This window comes from Entelurus aequoreus, linkage group LG05 (assembly GCF_033978785.1).
Source record: "Entelurus aequoreus isolate RoL-2023_Sb linkage group LG05, RoL_Eaeq_v1.1, whole genome shotgun sequence".
NCBI lineage: Eukaryota > Metazoa > Chordata > Actinopteri > Syngnathiformes > Syngnathidae > Entelurus > Entelurus aequoreus.
In genome coordinates this window covers 31,024,446-31,044,689 of record NC_084735.1, presented here as the reverse complement: position 1 = coordinate 31,044,689, position 20,244 = coordinate 31,024,446, and the positions used below count along the sequence as shown (strand labels likewise).

Here is a 20,244-nt window from a genome sequence, read left to right as displayed (position 1 = left end):
AGTTTTAACTTGCACTTACAGATGTAGCGACCAACTGTAGTTACTAACAGTGGGTTTCTGAAGTGTTCCTGAGCCCATGTGGTGATATCCTTTACACACTGAGGTCGCTTGTTGATGCAGTACAGCCTGAGGGATCGAAGGTCACGGGCTTAGCTACTTACGTGCAGTGATTTCTCCAGATTCTCTGAACCCTTTGATGATATTACGGACCGTAGATGGTGAAATCCCTAAATTCCTTGCAATAGCTGGTTGAGAAAGGTTTTTCTTAAACTGTTCAACAGTTTGCTCACGCATTTGTTGACAAAGTGGTGACCCTCGCCCCATCCTTGTTTGTGAATGACTGAGCATTTCATGGAATCTACTTTTATACCCAATCATGGCACCCACCTGTTCCCAATTTGCCTGTTCACCTGTGGGATGTTCCAAATAAGTGTTTGATGAGCATTCCTCAACTTTATCAGTATTTATTGCCACCTTTCCCAACTTCTTTGTCACGTGTTGCTGGCGTCAAATTCTAAAGTTTATGATTATTTGCAAAAAAAAAAAAGTTTATCATTTTGAACATCAAATATGTTGTCTTTGTAGCATATTCAACTGAATATGGGTTGAAAATGATTTGCAAATCATTGTATTCCGTTTATATTTACATCTAACACAATTTCCCAACTTATATGGAAACAGGGTTTGTATTTACTAGCAAGCTGGTCTCGCTTTGCTCGACATTTTTAATTCTAAGAGAGACAAAACTCAAATAGAATTTGAAAATCCAAGAAAATATTTTAAAGACTTGGTCTTCACTTGTTTGAATAAATTCTTTTTTTTTTTTTTTTACTTTGCTTCTTATAACTTTCAGAAAGACAATTTTAGAAAAAAAATGTTAAAAATTATTTTAGGATTTTTAAACACATATACCTTTTTACCTTTTAAATTCCTTCCTCTTCTTTCCTGAGAATTTAAATCAATGTTCAAGTTTTTTTTTTATTGTAAAGAATAATAAATACATTTTAATTTAATTCTTCATTTTAGCTTCTGTTTTTTCGACGAAGAATATTTGTGAAATATTTCTTCAAACTTATTATGATTAAAATTCAAAAGTATTATTCTGGCAAATCTAGAAAATCTGTAGAATCAAATGTAAGTCTTATTTAAAAGTCTTTTGAATTTCTTTTAAAATTTTTGTTCTGGAAAATCTAGAAGAAATAATGATTTGTCTTTGTTAGAAATATAGCTTGGTCCAATTTGTTATATATTCTAACAAAGTGCAGATTGGATTTATCCTATTTAAAACATGTCATCAAAATTCTAAAATTAATCTTAATCAGGAAAAACTACTAATGATGTTCCATGAATTCTTTTTTTAATTTTTTTCAAAAAGTTTCAAATTAGCTAGTTTTTCTCTTCTTTTTTTCGGTTGAATTTTGAATTTTAAAGAGTCGAAATTGAAGATAAACTATGTTTCAAAATTAAATTTTCATTTTTTTCTTGTTTTCTCCTCTTTTAAACCATTCAATTAAGTGTTTTTTTCATCATTTATTCTCTACAAAAAACCTTCCGTAAAAGGAAAAAAAATGTAAGACGGAATGACAGAATGTGAATCAGCCTTTTCTGACATGAACTTCATCAAGAACAAACACAGAACACGCCTCACTGATGCACATCTGCAAGACTCACTCAGAGTTGCAGTGTCAAGTTACACACCAGAGTACAACACACTAGTTAACAGCATGCAATGCCAGGCTTCCCACTAACTGACAAAGAAACAGATAGCAGATTTGGTGTCCAGTTCAAAGTGTGACATGATTTATTTAAAAATTTGAGAGTTGACTTTTGTATTTTACATGAGTTATTATTTGTACAAACATGGTGCAAAGTAATTCATGATTTGTTAAAAAATGTTAGTGGCTAGCTAGTTAAAATGGGATATTGTGATTTCACAAGTCTGTCTTAGAAGTGATCATTTGAAAATGTTCAATTTGAAAAATGTGCACTTAGAGAAAATATAAAAATAAAGTGTTGCATATTGATATTTATCTGTTTCTATATATATTTATTGTGAGAAATCATTAAGATGATCAGGGTTTCCACAAATATATCATTAATTATTAATAATAACATAGAGCTAAAGGTAAATTGATCAAATTGGCTATTTCTGGCAATTTATTTAAGTGTGTATCAAACTGGTAGACCTTCGCATTAATCAGTACTGTCAGGTTCAAACACTGATGACATCACAAAAGGTAAGGAATCAAACAGAGACAGAATTCAATTTGGACTCAATTGAGGAGAGTCCTGGCCATTGTACTCTCTGTACAGTCCTGCACCACGCTCTGACGAAGAAGATTTTCGTCTTCTCTTTTATTTAGATGTTCAATGTTTATGCAACAACACATTTCTCAACAGGAATGGGGAGTATGTAAACAGTCCTTGTTTTCGGTCACATTGAAGACAAAAGAAGAAGATCCCTCGGGCTTGGGCTTGTCCTGGATTCAGCTTGATCAAGTTTTCGAGGACAATGGATGACCCCTCCCGTCTCATTCCAGCGTACACAGCGGAATCTTCCAAGCGTTTGGCTTGGTGCAACAAAGACAGCTTCTTGTCTGTTCATTGGAAACTCACAACGGAAAGTTTTTTTGATAATTTAAATAAAAATTTTCTGACAAGTACCCAAGAAGTAGCTCTTGGTTTCAAAAAGGTTGTTGACCCCTGGCCTAGACAGATGGGGGGCATGCTATTATTGTTTACTTTGAGGATCTGGCTCTTCCCGTTGCATGTAAGAAGGCCAGGGCATGCTGATTGAGTTGCGAATATAGATGTCTTCTCCTGAATTTGTCGCCGTGTGTGGGAAAGAAGTGCCTGTTCATCAGCAAAGTCAAGGTCATCCAATTGTGTCTAAGGTGTCCATTGGATACTATGTGTCTTCTGGGCAGTTGATGTCTTCATTACCCAATCTTTTGCCAACAGAAAAAGGAACGGTGACCGCAAGCATCCTTGCCTCACTCTTGTTGCAGTTGGAAAGTTTTAGTAAGATGCTGGCCATGAACCACTCTGCAGGTCATTCATTCATAGGATTTCCTGATTATACTAGTAATTTTTACTGTTACCTCATAGGGTTTTGGCAGTCTCCAGATGGTCTGCCTATCCACACTGTCATATGACTTCTCATAGTCAATAAAATTCATATATCGATGACTTCCACTCTTAAGGACTGTTCTAAAATAATCTGCAGGGTTGTTGTCTGGTCAGTGCATGATCTTTTCTTCCTGAAGTCAGCTTGCTGATTTCGGAGATGTGGGTCAACCGCATCTTTCATTCTGTTCAGGGGGACTCAATTGAATATCTTAGCTGGGGTTGACAGAATATAGGCTCCAGCCACCCCCGCAACCATGAGAGGGATGAGCGGTAAAAAATGGAAGGATGGATGGGATGGATGAATGGATGGGTTGAAAGAAGTGTTTTCCCCCTGTAGTTAGAATAGGAACTTAGGTCACCCTTCTTTGGGAGTGTGCACCCTCCTTCCACACTGATGGAATGTCCTCCTCCCCCCAGATGTTTTGGAATAGGGAATAGAGTATTTCCACTGTGGTCACTGCTTTCAAAGCTTCTGCAGAAATGGTGTTTGGCCCTGCTGACTTCCCATTTGTCAATCGCTAGATTCGCCTAATACATTTCTTCCTTCGTTGGAACATCACAGACTATAAGATGGTCAATGTTGGCTGCTTGGATAGGTTTGATGGAGAAGGTCTGTTGCATGCCTGGAATATGTTTTCCTTATCTGTCATTTACTGGCCTGCTAAACTTGCCTTAGAGTTTTTTTGTGTTAGTATACAGCTCCCTGTTGCCAGTGCCTCCATGTAATTTTTCTTATCTGCCCTTATCCCCTTCTTACTATTCTATTTGCTTCTGAATAATATTCTTGGGTTTTGGCTTTTCTAGCAAGTGTACAGCAATTATTTATTTCTGCCTTCTTTTGCCTCTCGGGGATACTTTCTAAGGTCCCTGCTGAAATCTATTCTTTTTGCCCCTGCTTCTTGTAACCTAGCACTTCCTGACATGTTGATGTTATTGCCTCCTTAATGCTCCGCCACTTTTCATCCATGGTCTCCCCTCATTCAGCTGTTGCAGAACCTGGGCCTTTTTAAAAAGTGTGGTTCTAAACTCTTGTAGCCTGGCTGTTTCTTTCAGAGCAGTGATGTTGTACCTCTGGCCTTGGCTGATTTTCCCTGACCAGTTCTGCCTCAGCTTGAGCTTCATGCGGGCGCCCAGAAGATGGTAGTCTGATGCAACCTCCGCTCCCCTTCTCACTTGTACATCTTCAAGAGAGCTTTTGAACTTTTTCCCCAATGCAGAAATAGTCGATAGGTTTTGTGTAATAAGGGCTAGTGACACTGTATCCGTTTATGCTGGAAGAAGCTCCCGCCCGGTTGGTAGTGGCACACAGCTTGGCAAACCTCTTATCATTCTCATTTATTTCCCCTTGTTTTCCCATCACCCCTGGTTTTTGCTGCTGATCTTGGCATTGAAGTCACCCATGGTGATGGTAATGTTACGTCGTGGGCATGCCTGGATGATGGTCAGCAGTCTGTTGTGGAAATCCTCTTTGATGTCATCACTCTCATTGGTCAGGGCACAGCCTTGGATGATATTAATGTTGAACGTCTTGTTTGTTGAGCGGAAGCAGTCAGCAAGAATCGGTTGGTTATGAGACTCCCATCCAATGAGAGCTCTGTGTGCCATCTTTTTGTAACATCAAGGCCACTCCCTGGCTGTGGGGCTCATTTGCTTCCTTGTGGCTCGGGGACAGCACCATCGCCCCAGTGGCTATAGCTGACCAAAGCCTGTCCACCTAGACTCACTGATTTCCAAAAAGCTAGGTTCTAGCGTCTCATCTCGGCTGCCAATTCAGCGGTTTTACCGATTTCAAACATGGTTCTGACATTTCATGTTCTGATGTTAGTGGTGGTCCTGGTAGAGATGACGGTCGCCGGCATAGTAGTTTCCAAAGGGCTTTCACTACTAGTCGTCACATTTTCTCAAGCTGTGGGTTCAACCTCACCCAGGGCGTAAGTTACTTTGGAGTTTCTTGTATGTGAATATGTAACATTGATCTTTTTCTGGGATAGGATTGTTCAACCCACGCCCAACTCCCAACCTGGAGGGCCAGGTGCTGCTCTTCGTCTGACCTATACCCTGTGCAACCTGCTGGGGGCTGAGCCCATTCCGGTGTAGCACACATGGTCATAGAGACACACAAGTTTCCACACCACTGCAAAGTTTGAGTTTGAGTTTATTTCGTAGATGCATGCATACGACATGATCCATCACAATTTCCAGTTTCTCTATTCAACAAAGTAGCAACACACTGAGGAGGATAGTAGCAAATACTACTGTAGTGTTGATATGTTGAGTTAATTTAGCCATTTTTATGGCTGAAAATGCTTAATTTAGGTAAAAAATACAGAGATTATGTGTAAAAAAAAGATACAAACGGGAAAAAAAACAGCAATGAAATGTGTCGAGGAAAGCTGCACCTGCATTTTACCAAAACAAACAAACTGTTTAATCACAGAATCAGAAATGTTTTTTGTGCCATTGTCAGTGAGGGTTCACACACAATTATTTTTTTTTTTTTTCGGTGCAATGGTGCTACATGAAACATGAACTAGCAAAAATAAATCACAATGAAATTAAATAAAACATAGAACAAGATGAATAAAATAAAAATATGATAAAAACTAATCTCTACGTATTCACATGTACATGAATGAAATGGGCAGTGAGTAGTAGATGAAGGTGGATTTAGTGGAAATGTGCAATGTGTTAAGTTAAAGGCCTACTGAACCGAAAGGCAATAATGTATTTCTCTTGTGTTCACGCTGGTCACTGTAAGCAGCCATTTTGTAGACAACAAATTACAAAGTGCAGGATGTCCTCTCCACAGTTGAACAGGTTTTATTCCTCTTTGAGTGTTTTGCGTTTGAAATACAGATGATTGTTTTTCACAGAGGACAAACATGCTTTGTTGTATTGAGTCACCCTTTGGATGAAAACATCTGCAGGCCCATGTTGACCATTCACATGTGGTCGGGGAAAAAACTGACATGGTGACAGTGAATTGTGTGGAAAACAACCCACTAAAAGTAGCCATCTGCTTGCATTTATGCAGTAGGTCAAATTTCCTGTTTGATGGACTTTACATTTTTATTTGTATAGCAGTGATACACGTTGGTATCTGATACACTGTGTAGTGCACACAGTGCATGTAAACACCCACACACCAATTAATGTGTGCAGATAGAGAGATAGACAACACAGCCCCGACCGAGTATGTCCCAAAAATAAGAGAAGACAGATGTGATAGTTGAAGCGACATCAGCAATGCTCCTTTTATTAGTTCTCTCATAAAATCCAAATGTTTTTTCCTGATGTTAACAAAGATTTCATCCGCCCAAATTACTCAACATCCCTCTTTTTACTCCCTTTTAGCCATTTTAGAGAGGCGACCTTGTAGACTGTCATCCAGCAAGTCTGATCACGTTTATTTCCCAGATTTGGTGAGCAGGCGAACTTTAGTTTACACATAGTTGTCGTGTTGCATGCAAAGTCCTGCATTTTATTGAGGTGAGACGAGTGAGCCACCAGCCATCATCAGCAATGATAAACCCTCAATGAACCGAAGCCACTCTTTTAATCGCCTTCTCCCCTTTAAGGCAAACAAGAGCTCGTTAAGAGGCAAAAATGTGCAGAATGTTGCAATAATGCGCATGCTGGCCTCATCAGCAATGATTTCATAGTCATAGCAAACTCTGCTAATAGCTTGCACACTCATTTTACTCTAACAGAGCGGGAGGGGGGAGTGAGTGGGAGGGCAAAAAGGAGGAGGTGATTTTTTTTAAAGGAGATTCAGATAAATAAATAGGAGCAGCAGGCAAGTGGAGGGCACACTTGCAGATTCCTCAAGAGTTCATAGGAGTGCGAGCATCTGCGGCACCATTAACAGGTAGGAGCTTCGTTTTCAGCATTCTACTCAGCTGAACTTTTTTTTTTTGCACAAAAATGTGACCACTTATGTGAAGAGAATAAAAAAATATTTTAAGAGTTTGAATGAGATTCGTTGTGTAGAAATTGCAGCATTCCCGTAAGTGGATCCAGCGGACTGGGCTTCACTGTGTCCTGAATGGGTGTGTGTGTGTGTGTGTGTGTGTGTGTGTGTGTGTGTGTGTGTGTGTGTGTGTGTGTGTGTGTGTGTGTGTGTGTGTGTGTGTGTGCGTGTGTGTGTGTGTGTGTGTGTGTGTGTGTGTGCAGGCATTTACTGGGCCTCTTGTGCAATGCTACTGGAATACTGTCTGGAATGTTTGAATTGGTGTGAGCTTAACTTTCAAACCACAAAAAGTGAAGTGAATTATATTTATATAGCGCTTTTCTCTTGTGACTCAAAGCACTTTTACATAGTGAAACCCAATATTTAAGTTACATTTAAACCAGTGTGGGTGGCACTGGGAGCGGGTGGGTAAAGTGTCTTGCCCAAGGACACGACGGCAGTGACTAGGATGGCGGAAGTGGGGATCGAACCTGGAACCCTCAAGTTGCTGGCACGGCCACTCGACCAACCGAGCTATACCACCCCATATAAAAACATATGAAATATAAAATTAGATTTAGATTAATATATTTACAATATACATAATAATGAACATTTAACTTGTAAATCTGTGATATATATTTTAATCTCCTGTCCCTTGGCAAGTTGATAAGAAATACGACAAACTCATTTTAAAACACAGTACACACAATATTACAATTCCAGGGTTTAGAAGTGAATCGGATGTTGTAGACACTCACTGCCATACACTTACCTCACATGATTCATAAAACAATTGATAAAATGGATATTGCATAATATACATTAACACTTCTATTTTTGTACAAGTAGTCAATAAATGATGATTACAATTTTGACTCTAAAGCAGACATTTTTTTCAAAGCCTTATTAAATGCTGCTTGTGTTGCTAGTTCCCTTATATTTACAGGTATTGTAATCCATAGGGTCCATAGGAAAGTGAGAGTTGGCCAAACACAATTTTTCTAAACGGCACTAAACGGTCCCCTCAGGTGCCGGACTTAGTTGTCCGGTTGGTATTTCACTTTATAATGTTTATAGAGGAGGTGACGCTAGGTTAATAATTTTGTATACTTTGAGATTAGGTAGTATTTCAGGAGTATTCTGCAATGATGATACATGATGGGTCTTTTTTCAAGTACTTTTAATGTGTTTTTCTAAATAACTTTGACAAATTTGGATTTATTTGTCAATGTTTAGTATAAGTAATTGAAATATGGGTATAATCATTAAATTAAAGTAAAGCTCAGCAGTTGGTTGTTAAATATTTTCTTATATATTTGAAATTTGATTTTATTCACCGATTTTTTTAACTTAATGCTTACAGTGCATCTGGAAAATATTTACAGTGCTTCACTTTTTCCACATTTTGTTACAGCCGTATTCCAAAAAGCTAAACAAAAATCACATGTACATAAGTGTTCACAGCCTTTGCTTAATACTTTGTTGATGCACCTTTGCCAGCAATTACAGCCTCAAGTCGTTTTGACTATGATGCCACAAGCTTGGCACACCTATCTTTGGGCAGTTTCGCCCATTCCTCTTTGCAGCACCTCTCCAGCTCCATCAGATTGGATGGGAAGCAGTGGTTTTCATCCAGAATGTCTCTGTACATTGGTGCATTCATCTTTCCCTCTATCCTGACTAGTCTCCCAGTTCCTACCTATGAAAAACATCCCCACAGCATGATGGTGCCACCACCATGCTGGACTGTAAGGATGGTATTGGTCTCCTCCAAACATGATGCCTGGCATTCACGCTAAAGAGTTCAATCTTTTGTCTCATCTGACCAAGTTTCTCATGGAATGAGAATATTTCAAGTGTATTTTGGCAAACTTTTTACTGAGAAATTGCTTCTCTCTGGCCACTCTAACATACAGGCCTAATTAGTGGTTTGCGACAGAGATGGTTGTCGTTCTGGAAGGTTCTCCTCTCTCCACAGAGGAATACTGTAGCTCTGACAGAGTGACCGTCGGGTTGTTGGTCACCTCCCTGACTAGACCAAGATGAATGCAGCAATGTACAGAGACATCCTGGATGAAAACCAATGCTTCCCATCCAACCTGATAGAGCTTGAGAGGTGCTGCAAAGTGGAATGGGCAAAACTGCCCAAAGATAGGTGTGCCAAGCTGTGGCATTTTATTAAAAAAGACTTGAGGCTGTAATTGCTGCCAAAGGTGCATCGACAAAGTATTGAGCAAAGGCTGTGAATACGTATGTACATGTGATTTGTTTAGTTTAAAAAAAATTTTTTTTTTTAAATTGCAAAAACTAAAAAACTTTTCACATTGTCATTACGGGGTATTGTGTGTAGAATTTTGAGGACAAAAACAATTTATCCAATTCTGGAATAAGGCTGCAACATAAAATGTGGAAAAAGTAAAGCGCTGTGCATACTTTTCAGATGCGCTGTATATGATAATAGTGAATCAAACTCCCAAAAACTTACAATTTTGCACGACCCTAAGTTTTGTTCCAAGTACAAATACATCTGGGTAAGTATTAATTCTTTTTGTTGTTGTTTTTTTGCAGAACAATATACACACTGATTTGGAAACATTAAGGTGTAAGTGGGAGCGTTGCAGCCAACTGAATACCTCTGACATAGCAGCTGCGCCTTGCTGCTTATTTTTAGTATGCACATATAGAACAGCATCATCTTCGTGCATCAATATATTAGATAGACACATTTTTGGTAGGTCATTGATGTACACACTATTTAATTTAATGTATACATTTCAAACAAAAAAAACAAATATAGCATTTCCAATACAATATAGTTATATCAAAAAACAATGGGAATAATATTAAAAGAAAAAAAAAGAAAAACATTTTTTCCAAAAGGGAGCAGAAAAAAGCAAACATTTATAATGTCCCGGGCCAAAAAATAATTGCATTTATTTGTTTATTATTTAAAATATTACAAAATAATAACGGGCCCAAGATTTATCCTAGTGGCACATGTAAGATGTTAATGTCAGATGCAGGAGATTGGCCGTTTTGTTCACAAACACATTGCTTACTAAGACCACCAGCATTGATTTTTACATTTTCCAAAAAGTAACATATGTTATATTTTTTGTTGGAATGTCCAACCTCCCTAAAACACATCCTGGTGAGAAGGTCGGAAAACGGCTTGAAGACAGTCTGCAAAGAATAATCTATGCAAAATGTTGACCAAAGAACTACCATTACATGTTATGTCGACCACAAGGAAGTTTTTTAAATGTAGGAAAAAAATCATAATCCCTTTAATTTAATGTACAAAATCAAACACTAGTAATGTTGGATTTGAATGGGGCCACATGAAGCCACTGATTCTGACTACCGCAGGCCACTTATGTGCCCGTGAAGCACAAAATTAGTCCTGTCTCTTCTGCAAGAAGCTTGGTGATTGAAAAAAACCAAACATGGTTGGCTCCATAACTAAAAATTTAAAGAAATACAAGATGGCAGTCAGTGGCCTTCGCTCTGGAGCTTCATACAAGATTTGATTTGGTGGGGTAAGAATTAGGGATGTCCGATAATGGCTTTTTTGCCGATATCCGATATTCCGATATTGTCCAACTTTTAACTACCGATACCGATATATACAGTCGTGGAATTAACACATTATTATGCCTAATTTGGACAACCAGGTATGGTGAAGATAAGGTCCTTTTAAAAAAAAATTATGAAATAAAATAAGATAAATAAATTAAAAACATTTTCTTGAATAAAAAAGAAAGTAAAACAACATAAAAACAGTTACATAGAAACTAGTAATGAATGAAAATTAGTAAATTTAACTGTTAAAGGTTAGTACTATTAGTGGACCAGCAGCACGCACAATCAAGTGTGCTTACAGACTGTATCCCTTGCAGACTGTATTGATATATATTGATATATAATGTAGGAACCAGAATATTAATAACAGAAAGAAACAACCCTTTTGTGTGAATGAGTGTGAATGAGTGTAAATGGGGGGAGGGAGGTTTTTTGGGTTGGTGCACTAATTGTAAGTGTATCTTGTGTTTTTTATGTTGATTTAATAATAAATAACTTTAAAAAAACGATACCGATAATAACAAAACCGATACCGATAATTTCCGATATTACATTTTAAAGCATTTATCGGCCGATAATATCGGTAGACCGATATTATCGGACATCTCTAGTAAGAATGCTTATGAAAAAGGCGAAGGATAGGGATGAGTGTTAAATTCTGTACTTTAATTAAGGTACTGACCAAATTCCGTCCGTACTAACGATAATCGATTCACATAAAATCAAACGGTGCTATATTTTAACATTTTTGTTGCAGACCAAACAATGGCTCAAACATTTGGCGTGGAAACAAGCCCTCAAAGCAGACACAGTTGGACTGCCGCTAGATAATGTTGCAATATTCAATGCCAACAAAGCAAGTATGTCTCATAGAAATCACTTAAATGCACAGTAAGGTTCCACTTGTCCAAAATGTGCTGACTTGATGCTAATTTACATCTAATTTGCCATAGACATGCTACTGATTAGCATTAGCGATTTTACATGGCGATTTCAACACCTTTGGTAATAAAAAACACAACTTAGATGAACGTTACAATCAAACGGCTGGTGTGTTATATGTACAATACTTACAGTACAAACAATTTCAAGGGCTCAACATAAGACTAGACTGGTACATTCAATTTCATAGCAAATATTACTTTCTGGCTATGCCTTTACTCTACTGCCCTCTAGTGTCTCTGGAATTCCAACAGTATGCAAAGTCCATCCATCCATTTTCTACCGCTTGTCCCTCTCTGGCTTGCAGAGGTGGCTGGAGCCTAACCCAGCTGCATTCAGGCGGAAGGCGGGGTACACCCTGGACAAATCTTTTATGTAAAGTCTACTACATAATACTTGCAAATGAGACTCAGAAGTTTAAAAAAACAATATATAACAAGTGGACAGCACAGTTATCATTACTCAGTTTTAAATGTTAATTAAAAAATGTGATTTTATTATCAAACTAACATTTATTAAACCTCAAAGTATCCGTCAAAGTTAATTTATATAGCCCTCAATCACAGGTGCCTCGAAGGGCTGCACAAACCACAATGATATCATTCATTATAATGCGAGAGTCTAGTTCATTGGGGGCAAGCAGAGGGTCGTAGGAGATCTCTATCCAGGTCATAGAAGAGTGGTCCACACTAGGTCAAGACTTAAAACAGCTAGCACTCCTCCATCAATTATCTGTGGCCATCTTGCAGGAGAAGGGGGCAAGAAAGAGAGAGAAGCAGCAGGTCAACTGGTCTAAAACAGAGTCTATTTAAAAGCTAAAGTATCAAGTAGAGTTTTAAGAGGTTTAAATACTTCTACTGAGGTGGCATCTCTAACTGTTGCTGGTAGGGCATTCCAGAGTACTGGAGCCCGAATAGAAAACACTCTAGACTTTTTTTGGGCTCTGGGATAAGCCGGCGTTCTTGGAACATAGGTTCCTGGATGGAACGTAGGGTACAATACAATCAGCAAGATAAGATGGTGCTAAAACATTTAATATTTTGTACGTAAGTAACAAAACCTTAAATCCGCAACTTAAGTGTACATACTTTCTTACTACCAACTGTAATCTTTCAAAGCTGGACATAGGAAGCCCCGAAAATAACACGTTACAGTAATGGAAAGGAGACGTAGCGAACGGGTGTACAATGATCTCTGCGTCATTGGTGGACAAAATGGGCCGGATTTTAGCGTTATTACGGAGATAAAAGAAGGCTGTTTAGGTTTCACTCTTAATGTGTGACTCAAAGGAGAGAGTTGGGATAGTTCTTCACTGAGTTGCTTTGTACGATTGTTTTGTTATCACATTTTAATGTGGTATCTTTAAACAAGTGCTGGTGTCTAGCAGGACCGATAACCAACATTTCCGTTTTCTTAGCGTTAAGATACAAAAAGTTTCTGGACATCCATTGTTTGATTTCATGTAGACACGCCTCCAGGTGACGACAATCTGGCATGTTGGTCAGCTTTAGGGGCATGTAGAGTTGGGTGTCATCAGCATAACAGTGAAAGTTAAAGGCCTACTGAAACCCACTACTACCGACCACGCAGTCTGATAGTTTATATATCAATGATGAAATCTTAACATTGCAACACATGCCAATACGGCCGGGTTAATTTATAAAGTGCAATTTTAAATTTCCCGCTAAACTTCCGGTTGAAAACGTCTATGTATGATGACGTATGCGTGTGACGTCAATCGTTGAAACGGAAGTATGCGGATACATTGAATCCAATACAAAAAGCTCTGTTTTCATCTCATAATTCCACAGTATTCTGGACATCTGTGTTGGTGAATCTTTTGCAATTTGTTTAATGAACAATGAAGACTGCAAAGAAGAAAGTTGTAGGTGGGATCGGTGTATTAGCGGCTGGCTGTAGCAACACAACCAGGAAGACTTTGACTTGGATAGCAGACGCGCTAGCCCACGCTAGCCACCGACCGCACGGATGATCGTGGTGAAGTCCTTCGTCCTTCCGTCGATCGCTGCAACGCAGGTGAGCACGGGTGTTGATGAGCAGATGAGGGCTGGCTGGCGTAGGTGGAGCGCTAATGTTTTTATCATAGCTCTGTGAGGTCCCGTAATACTAAGTTAGCTTCAATGGCGTCGTTGGCAACAGCATTTTTAAGCTTCGCCAAGCTGGAAAGCTATAACCGTGTATTTACATGTTCATGGTTTAATAGTATTGTTGATTTTCTGTCTATCCTTCCAGTCAGGGGTTTATGTATTTTGTTTCTATCTGCATTTGAGCCCGATACTATCACGTTAGCTCCCTAGCTAAGTAAGCTTCAAAGGCGTCGTTAGCAACAGCATTGTTAACCTTCGCCAGGCTGGAAAGCATTAACCGTGTATTTACATGTCCATGGTTTAATAGTATTGTTGATCTTCTGTCTATCCTTCCAGTCAGGGATTTATTTATTTTGTTTCTATATGCAGTTGAGCCCGATGCTATCACGTTAGCTCCGTAGCTAAAGTGTTTCGTCGATGTATTGTCGTGGAGATAAAAGTCACTGTGAATGTCCATTTCGCGTTCTCGACTCTCATTTTTAAGAGGATATAGTATCCGAGGTGGTTTAAAATACAAATCCGTGATCCACAATAGAAAAAGGAGAGAGTGTGGAATCCAATGAGCCAGCTTGTACCTAAGTTACGGTCAGAGCGAAAAAAGATGTCTTGCACTGCATTCTAGTCCGTCACTCTAACGTTCCTCATCCACAAATCTTTCATCCTCGCTCAAATTAATGGGGTAATCGTCGCTTTCTCGGTCCGAATAACTCTAGCTGCATTGAAAACAATAGGAAAATATGAGGAGGCGATCAACTGACTACGTCACGCTACTTCCGGTGGGGGTAAGGCTTTTTTTTTATCAGAGACCAAAAGTTGCAAACTTTATCGTCGTTCTATACTAAATCCTTTCAGCAAAAATATGGCAATATCGCGAAATGATCAAGTATGACACATAGAATGGATCTGGTATCCCCGTTTAAATAAAAAAAATTCATTTCAGTAGGCCTTTAACACCGTATTTGCAAATATGCAGTGCATGCTAAAGGGAGCAGGGACAAGCACCAAACCCTGTGGGGCTCCGCACGTTACCTTAACATACTTCGAAGTAACGTTAATACGGGATACACAGTGCATCCTGCCAATGAGATAGGAGTTAAACCAAGAAAAAGCTCAGTCTGACATACCGAAACGTGCCAATAGAACGTAACAGCAACATGAATGACGCATCAGCATCCATAGTTAGCAATAGATCATTAGTCACTTTTGCGAGGGCCCTCTCAGTAGAGTGATTTGCCCTGAACTTTGACTGGAATGGTTCACAAAGATTGTTAAATGCTAAGTTTTTATTTAGAAGTTGTGCAACAATTTTTTCCAGGACTTTTTAGATAAACAGAAGGTGCGACACCGTCCTGTAGTTCAACAGGAGGTCAGAATCGAGGTTAGGTCTTTTAAGCATAGGATAAATAGATGCTTTTTTTGAATGCTAAGGAAACAGTACCAAAGGAGAGTTTCGATTCCCAGCTACCAGGAATTAGTTTTGTTTAGTTTAAATGTCTTAAGTACCCATTCCGGGTAGAAGCTGGTGAATGATCTCAGTCGAGTATGGAGTACCATCACCAATAACTACATTGCTAAATTAATCTCTTTAGCTTCAACCCAACTGGCCGTGTTTTGAGTTAAAGAGAAATGCCTAAAACCACCATCCCGGCTGTCGGATATATCGGGCTTTGGGAGCGATGAACATGAAGATGGCATGAAAAAACCCAAACCATGAAAAGGAGTGTCTCAAGAGGAAGTCAGTCTCTAGAACTTGGAACACAAAATTCAAGTTGCCAAGGGACAGCCTCAAAACATTCACAATTTAGAGAGAATCTTGTATAATGAGTTTACCAAACTACCTCCTGGGATGAAATACTTATAGGTCAAATACAAGTAGATATCTATATTTCATGTTATTTTGATTGTAAGGGGAAACTTGTAAAATGAGCAGGGACCAAATGATTAGTTCCCTCCTGTAAAAGTGACTATATACTGTAAGTACATATTGATACTGATGAGTGTTCTTTGTACCATTTCCAGGCTTTGTGATGGCTGCCAACAGAAACTTTGCCCTGACAATTATCTTCCTGGCTCTCATTAAAAGTTCCATTACCCAGCCAGGGTCCAATCCCGCAGGACCCCTCATACCCGCCAAGGACGAGGAGCTACCCCCGGATGAATATTACGACCCAGAGGACGAACCGAGCACTGTTCCGCCAAAGATCGTTTCTCCGAGAGGAGGAATAGCTGTGCAGAGATGTGATTACAACCCCTGCACGGAGAACGAACCACCGTGCACCGTCACCAATCACTGCTTGTGTCCGGGGGTTACGTCTCACCTGGTGGCGCCGGAGGCTCCTTACCTGAAATCCGTAGCTTGGAACGGGTCTGACGTGGTTGTGCGCTGGTGTGCCCCTTTGTCCTACGTGACGGCTTACAGCGTGACGGTCGGAGGGAAAGAGAGGCAGAGGTTCGGGAGGGAGCGGCGATGGGGCGGCGTGGGTCCCGTCGAGAACGTCTCCGAGGTGTGCGTGGTGGCGCTGAACAACGCCGGAGATAGCGAGGCCTCGTGTGTGATGTACCAGCCTAAGGACCACAATCTGCCTCTCAAAGCAGGACTGATAGGGGGCGCTCTCGGCCTCCTGATTCTCCTCCTTGTGGTCGTTCTGCTTTGGAGGCGACGGCGGCAAAGGAAGCTGCGGAGAAACATCACTATGAGTCACACAGCTGGGACATAAATGACAAAACAAACCCTCTTAGGACATTCTGCAATATTTATATTATTACGGATAGAAAAATTATATAAAAAAAGGCCAGGCTTTATTTGTTATTGTTTTTCATTTAATTTATTTATTTTAAACTTAAAAATACAGTATTGTCATCTGATAAAGCAATATTGTCATAATAAATGTAATATAGAAAAAAAAACAAAAAAAACTAATAATTCAATATGTAAAAATACAAAAAAAAATGTAACGTTACATTGTTAAACATAAAAAAAGAATGTATAACTATGTAGTATGATTATGTATATATTTTTATTGCAGATTTATCTACGTTTGATATTACACATAATGTTGGAGGATAAGCAGAACATGGATGGGCGTAAATATAAATACAATGCAAACATCCATCCATCCATCCATCCATTTTCTACCGCTTATCCCTTTCGGGGCAGAGGGGGGTGCTGGAGCCTATCTCAGCTACAATCGGGCGGAAGGCGGGGTACACCCTGGACAAGTTGCCACCTCATCACAGGGCCACATATTTTTATAAATACAAACACTAATAATGGCAAACTATTATTTAAAGTCACTGTTTGCTGGTAACGGGTCAAACAATACTGACGCTTTGAAGCATCACAAAACAAAGAAGTGATGTGTGTGTACCTTTAGGAAAAAAAACATTTGACCGATACAGCTGCTGTGTCGTTTGACTACAAAGCAGAAAACTGGCGCTTCTTTCATCTTAGAGTGACAACCCGTACTGAAAAAAGTCATAGTAGTGCCAGTTTTTCTCACAATCATCGATCTAAATAGAACTACTGGAGATTATTTTGATTTATCTTCCTGTTTACTCTTTGGGTCATTGACCAGATATGAACGTTTCAAATTATTTTTTGCAAAGCTATTCGTGCAGAATATATAAATACGAAAAAACATATTCGCTAACTATTAATTGAATTTCCAGGTCAAATGCAGTGACTTTTTTATCCAGCGTTGGCGCCAGCGTGTCTACGCAGTGTCAATACAGCTACTGAGTGTGCCACACACTCACTTACGCATCACTACTGTTTGCTTTGTCATTTTAATTGTAGCCTAGGTCAGTGGTTCTCTCAACTTTCAACCACCTCAGAAAACACTTGGCTTTCCAAGTACCACCATAATGACAAACATTAAAATACAGAAGCGTAGTAGTCCTAAACATTGATTAAAAACAAGGCAGAGGTATTAAATATACTTGTTAAATATTTTTGGTTGTTAATATTTTTGGCCACTGTAACATTACACACAGTTTGAACAGTAACACTGTTTGAATATATTTAATTAAGTGATTATTTGGCGTACCACTAGCTGGAGCCCGCGTACCACTTGTGGTACACGTACCACAGTTTGAGAATCCTAGCCTAGATGTTTTTAAAAGTCAAATTGTATGTTAAAACCCAAATCATGCTATTTACAATAATTATACAAAAGATCATAATGCTGTCAGGCAGGTGTTGATGTAGGGTACAACTCTACTGCATCCTATTGAAAACTGCTTCTAATACACTTGAATACCTCGGTTGTGTCTTGCAGTGCAAGTGAATACAGTAAAAGGAGAGAAGTCATTGAAAAATATGCGTAGGAGTTAAGTACAATATAAAGTACGCTGATTCATTCTGCAGCCAAGTTTTTTAGGAAAATAAATCCCTGATGACAACGTTTACAGATAATCTAGCAGAGTTCTTTAACATCAATTTAGAAGAAAGCCAGTGCTTTGCTGCATGTTTCTGCACAATTTGGGGGCAACATGAGGAGTAATGTAAACACTTCGGAGTCCAAAAAACACAACACGGTAGTTTGTACAGAATATAAACATAATTTAGATGTATTATACTGACTTGATTCAATGCATGTTCTCATTTTTTTAAAGTATGGTGTCATTTTTGAGAAATGTTCCACACCATATTAGACAATAAAAAAAAAAGTGTGCTTTATGCTTAATCTCTCTGCGAGAGCTTATGCCACTAAGCACATTGAGTGAATGTGATGTGAATGTCGCCTTTTATTTCTCCTCAGACAAAAACGCACATAGAACAAGGCTTAAATGAATCAAATTACTGTACATTTCCTAAAGGTTCTATTAAACACAGCTCAACTCTTCCTCCTGTGGAGATGTTTACCAGAGCCATCTGTGATGATGTCGGAAGTGGGAGCTCAAGTGTCTGACGTTGTTTTTCCAGCTGTCATAAAACATATTTTTTGTAAGGAAATTTGGATTCCGTTGGACTTGTTTTGACTCTAATAGACTCAGCAGTCGTCCACTCCTGTGCTGCTACGAAGCCACGATAAGAAGGAATGTCCACTAATAAGAATGCCCACTAATAAAGAATGTCCACTATTTCAAATCTTCAAAGCTTTTGTCAACAGACTTCCATCTGCATGTCTCACTTCCACATGGTTCCCGTTTGCTATTTTGGCGTCCTTTTCTTACAACAGATGTTTCCAACAGTACTGTACACTGCAAAAAAGAGCTGACATAATAAAAAGACTAGATTTTAGGAAAAATATTACTAAAAGTTAGAAAAAATTATCTGTCTATGCAGCCAGTTAATTTTACTTTATAAAACATCCTAAATTAAGATTTCTATATCTAAAAAAAATAGCAGGACTTTTAAGCTAGAAATAAGTACTTTATTCTGAAAACAAGCATTATTTAAAATGCAATTCTTAAATTAAGCATCCTCTTGATGTTGCTGAAATTTTAAACAAGATTTTCTATGTGGAGTAAAATAACATATCTTATTTGAATAGTTATTTTCTCAATTTTAACGCAGAATAGACCAAATATAATTATTCATGCTAACATTAAGATGATGCTGTAAAATGACTAAAAATAAGAAAATTAGACCTCAAAACTAGGGAAATTTATAGAAATAACATTTGAAATCTTGGCAAGTGGCAAATAATTTGCAGGGTAACGTAATGTGTTGGGCGATCCCTCTTTTTAAGAAGTTATTTTTAAGTCAAGACAAATTTTTTACTAGCTCCATCAAACAAATACATTTGATTAAATCACAATTAATTGCCCATTTTTCCACACAGAAAGTGTGGATAGAGGCAATGTAAAACTATTATTTTGATCACTTATTTCACAAAACCCGTTCAGAGCTGGCATTCCAGGCTAAAGCTCCCAGACTCTGGAACAATTTTCATCAGTCCCTCCGTGATCTTGACTGCGTTGACACTTTTAAGAAACTTTTGATAACTTCTCTTTTTAGTAAAGCTTTTAGTTAATGCACTTTTTAACTATCAATTTTAATCCACTTTGTATTCTTTTTATGATGTTGCCCCTGTTTTAATGTAATTGTTGTTTTACTTCACCTATGTTTTGTACAGTGCTTTGTGATTTTTTCTGTGAAAAGCGCTTTATAAATACTTATAAATGCTTACTTTACTTACTTTCTTACTTATTTGCATGTTTTTGTCGCCCTGGTCCATGATTACTTTAAAACTGATACGGAGTAAAAAATAAATATAAAAGTTGTCATTTACAGACTTTCCTGCTCTTGAGGAACACATCAGTAGGATAGGACGCAAAATTAAATAGTAGAAGGCTTAACATCTTTTTCTCTAGTTTTTGATTTCCGGGCCTGCTTTTCTTTCTCCATTTTCCACAGGTTCAGACTCAGTCTTCCTCCCTTTGAGGGGGCTCCTAATTTTAATGATCGAATATGGCTTGAGTTTTTAAAAAAACAATTCCATCCATACTTCCATCTTCTTTAAAGTCAGAATCATTGAAATGGTCACTGCAAATTACACTTTTCTCACTTGGTGCGTCGAATTTTGC

At 38.5% G+C, this 20,244-nt stretch overlaps 1 protein-coding gene across 1 annotated transcript; it reads left to right on the top strand.

Annotated features, from left to right (window-relative positions):
- Positions 1 to 6,935: 6,935 nt before the first annotated feature.
- LOC133650472 (LRRN4 C-terminal-like protein) lies at positions 6,936 to 19,844 on the top strand. Its single transcript, XM_062047737.1, has 2 exons — positions 6,936 to 6,997; positions 15,733 to 19,844. Exon 2 carries the CDS (start codon positions 15,741 to 15,743, stop codon positions 16,428 to 16,430), a length of 690 nt encoding a protein of 229 aa, XP_061903721.1. The 5' UTR covers positions 6,936 to 6,997; positions 15,733 to 15,740; the 3' UTR covers positions 16,431 to 19,844.
- The last annotated feature ends 400 nt before the right edge of the window (positions 19,845 to 20,244 follow it).

Bases quoted from the DNA above. Each gene is read 5' to 3' on its own strand.
- LOC133650472 (XM_062047737.1), top strand. From the start codon at position 15,741: ATGGCTGCCAACAGAAACTTTGCCCTGACAATTATCTTCCTGGCTCTC.